Here is a 3,549-nt window from a genome sequence, read left to right as displayed (position 1 = left end):
TAGGGATTAATCCGGTCCGTCCGATTATAATCGGGCGGTCGTAAATAAATAGGTTAGGTAGCCCGAATAATAAAACGGAGATGTTTTATAGATGTTGGGGATGATCCGGACCCATCGGTCATGACTGTCGGGTCGGGTTCAGAGAAGTTTCGGACGCGCACGCGAGGGGTTTGCGGGATGTGCAGAGAGGGGTTAAGCGGACGAGGTCAAGTGTGTAGTTGGACTGAGAATGGTCAAAGAAGACAAACGGTCCGACGACATGCTACGAGGCAAGGAGAGAGGCGGCAACTACGAACGGTTACGAGTTTATATATATAAAAAATGACGGCAACGAAGTGCCGATGCAATGATGAAATGCAACAAACAAATAAATACACGCGACGATCACGAAGAACGTGAAAGCTGTCTCGGAGCGTCGGTCTCGGGGCGTTACAACAGGGTTGCCTTCTCTTCGAAGATCTCAAGCATCACGAGCGCCTCCTCCATTTTGCACACTTGCTGAGCGTGGGGTAAGGAGTGCCACCCTTGCCTTGTCCCTCTTGACCGGCTGATGTTGCCATCCTCCGTTGATCGCTGTTGCGCCCCGCGCGATCAGATCCGTGAGCGCCAGTCCACCGCCGCCCTAGCCGCCAGATAGGTTTTTAGGGGTTCAGGAAAAACGAAAAAGTAACACGGCCCGGTTGTATCCGTCCTAATTTTTGAAAACTTGGCTAAGGACATATTTTATACGCGAAGTAGAAAAACTAGATGGGTACAACGATACTGACTCGCGGTGCAAAGGGAGAACCAAAGGAGCCTCCCCAAGGGTCACTTGAGGTGGGCTGAGAGCGCTCAGCCGCCACCACGTGTCGCGCTCTTAGCGCTCCTTCCGGAATTTTTTTTTTATTTTCGGCACGTGTTTCTGGCTTTTTTGATGTTTTTTGGTTTTTTTCGGCTTTTCGGTTTTCCACGGTCTTTCTTAGCTTTTGTACTAATTTTTTTTCTTTCGAAAAAACATGTTTTTTTTCTTTCATGGGAGCCGTGCCTCTTGGAAAAGAAAAAAACTCATATTTTTCCTTCCGCGGCCGTGCCTCTCAAAAAGGGAAAAAATACGTTTTTTTCCTTCCGCGGGAGGCATGGCCGTGCCTATCAGAAACAGAAAAAATGTATTTTTTTCATTACGTGAGAGACACGGATTTGCTTCTGCGAGAGGCATGGCCGCGTGTCTCGGAAATGGCTTTAGAAAAGAGAAAAAAGTGCTCTTCGTGTGATTTGTTCGTCATTTTTTCCGTGATTTTTTCGTCAAAACCTATTAATATGGGATCTAATTTTGAAGATCTCGACGCGATGAATCCAACGATGTAAACAGTTTAAGATTTGAACGCATGATTTAAGATATAAAATATTTTGAATAAATTGATCTACAATATTAAAAAAGGAAAAACTCTAGTTGCGAGAAGTGGTGCAACGTGCAACGGGCCACAAGCGATGATGACATATGAAAACCGAGCTATTAACCTAAAAAAACTGAGCTACTCCCTCCGTTCGGTAAAAAGTTACATATAGAGATTTTAGAACAAATTATGGAGTGAAGTAAAAAATGCATTGGAAAAGTGCAAGCCACCATCTCTCCTCTTTAATTACCCAATCCCCAATGAGTTAAGTGCATGTAGAAAGTAAGGAGATTATGTGTAGAATGTTATTGATCTTGATTATCATGTGATGAGAGAGAAATATTTTTTTTCTACTTTAAAATGCATTAGAAAGATAGAAATACATTTTTTATGGACAAATTTTAAAGCCAAATGCACCTTCTTTACCGGACGAAGTGAGTAGTATTAACATTCTCGTCTAGGCCAAGGGAAAAGACAGATTGTCCTTCAATTAGCCTGGCCCAAATCATAGCAGCACAAGCGGCCCACATTTCTCTCTAAAAAAAGCTCATGCCCACATCTCCGCCACGTCACCGATCCGCACCACAATCCTCCCACGGCATCCCACCTTCTGATCGCAATCCAACGGCCCAACTCCACCATCTCACGGATCGACCCAGCAGAGAGCCAGAGAGCAGACACCTCCCGCCTCCAACTCCCCAAAATTTCGGGCTTCCCTCCCAACTCCTTCCCATATAAAGCCGTCACCTCCGATTCCCAAATCCATCCCAAGCTTCAACATCCGCAGCAGTCCCTTCTTCTCTCAAATCCAGCGGCGATGTCCGGGCGCGGCAAGGGAGGCAAGGGGCTGGGCAAGGGCGGCGCCAAGCGCCACCGGAAGGTCCTCCGCGACAACATCCAGGGCATCACCAAGCCGGCGATCCGGAGGCTGGCGAGGAGGGGCGGCGTGAAGCGCATCTCCGGCCTCATCTACGAGGAGACCCGCGGCGTCCTCAAGATCTTCCTCGAGAACGTCATCCGCGACGCCGTCACCTACACCGAGCACGCCCGCCGCAAGACCGTCACAGCCATGGACGTCGTCTACGCGCTCAAGCGCCAGGGCCGCACCCTCTACGGCTTCGGAGGCTAGTAGATACGTGGTGTGCTCTGCTGGTGGCGGCCGTGTTTTTCTGTGTTATATGTGCCGTGGTGGATGGGATGTACTTCTCTGTCGTGCGTTTGTGTTCACTAGTCTGCAATACCATTATCCGTTCAATGAAAATACTCCGATCCTGAGTTCTGTCGAATTGCTTCAGTGATGAAATCGTTTTATAAGACTGACTGATTTTTACCTTTAGATCGTATAGCTGTGCAGCTAGAATTGTACGCACTTGCAATCTGATCAATCTTTTGTCATGCTTTGCAATCTGCACGAGTGCTTCCGCTCAGTTACCTACAGTGTACTACAGTTGCCATGTTTAATTTGGGTTCAGTGGGAATGAATCCTGTTCTTTTCTGCAGTATTGTGAGCAAGGTAGTGCACAAGGATCGGGATTCAGGATCTAAAGATGCTGAGATGTTGGGGTCCTGCAAATATTTCTGAATCAAGCCTCTCAAGCATCTATCAGAGTTTGAAATGGTACATGCGACATTTACAAGTCTAGAATGTAGAACAACTATCTGAGGCTCTGCAGTCTGCACTAAGCAGAGGTTTTCTTCCTAATAATCACCTCATTCCTCAGAGGAATGTATTGTAGAGATTATGTTCTTTCCTATGACCTTGTGCCTGATAAGAATACACATGGTGATTCCCTTTTCTTTTATTGAGAAATTGTAAGTCGCTGTCACTAATTCTCTAGAGCAGGAAATTACTTGTATGTTTTGCTTCATGCCACTATTGAGTTTTTTTTTGTTTTTCCTCTCTTTCATGTTACCCTAGTCTCTTTTTATCTTCTTTGTCATATTTTTTCATGCCGCTGTTAACTATTTGTTTTCTTTTCAATATAGTATACACATAAGGTGGTCATTTAATTAACATCGAATGTATCACTGATGCATCTTTACCTTAATATTACATCAATTGGGCGGCTTCTTTAGGATTGTCTGGTCTCATGCCAGGGTGAAAGCCTGCTCGGCTTGCCGATGCTGGTAGTGGCAACACCCGTGGGTGTCATCCCCTTCTCGGAGGCACTACCAT

At 46.1% G+C, this 3,549-nt stretch overlaps 1 protein-coding gene across 1 annotated transcript; it reads left to right on the top strand.

Annotated features, from left to right (window-relative positions):
• The first annotated feature begins 2,128 nt into the window (after positions 1 to 2,128).
• LOC109745938 (histone H4) lies at positions 2,129 to 2,659 on the top strand. The gene has a single exon (XM_020305052.3). The coding sequence runs from the start codon at positions 2,191 to 2,193 to the stop codon at positions 2,500 to 2,502; it is 312 nt and encodes a 103-aa protein (XP_020160641.1). The 5' UTR covers positions 2,129 to 2,190; the 3' UTR covers positions 2,503 to 2,659.
• Positions 2,660 to 3,549: the final 890 nt, after the last annotated feature.

The sequence above is a fragment of the Aegilops tauschii genome, chromosome 7 (genome assembly GCF_002575655.3).
Source record: "Aegilops tauschii subsp. strangulata cultivar AL8/78 chromosome 7, Aet v6.0, whole genome shotgun sequence".
Lineage (NCBI taxonomy): Eukaryota > Viridiplantae > Streptophyta > Magnoliopsida > Poales > Poaceae > Aegilops > Aegilops tauschii.
Note: the sequence above shows the minus strand (reverse complement) of the source record. Positions and strands in the feature narration are given on the sequence as shown.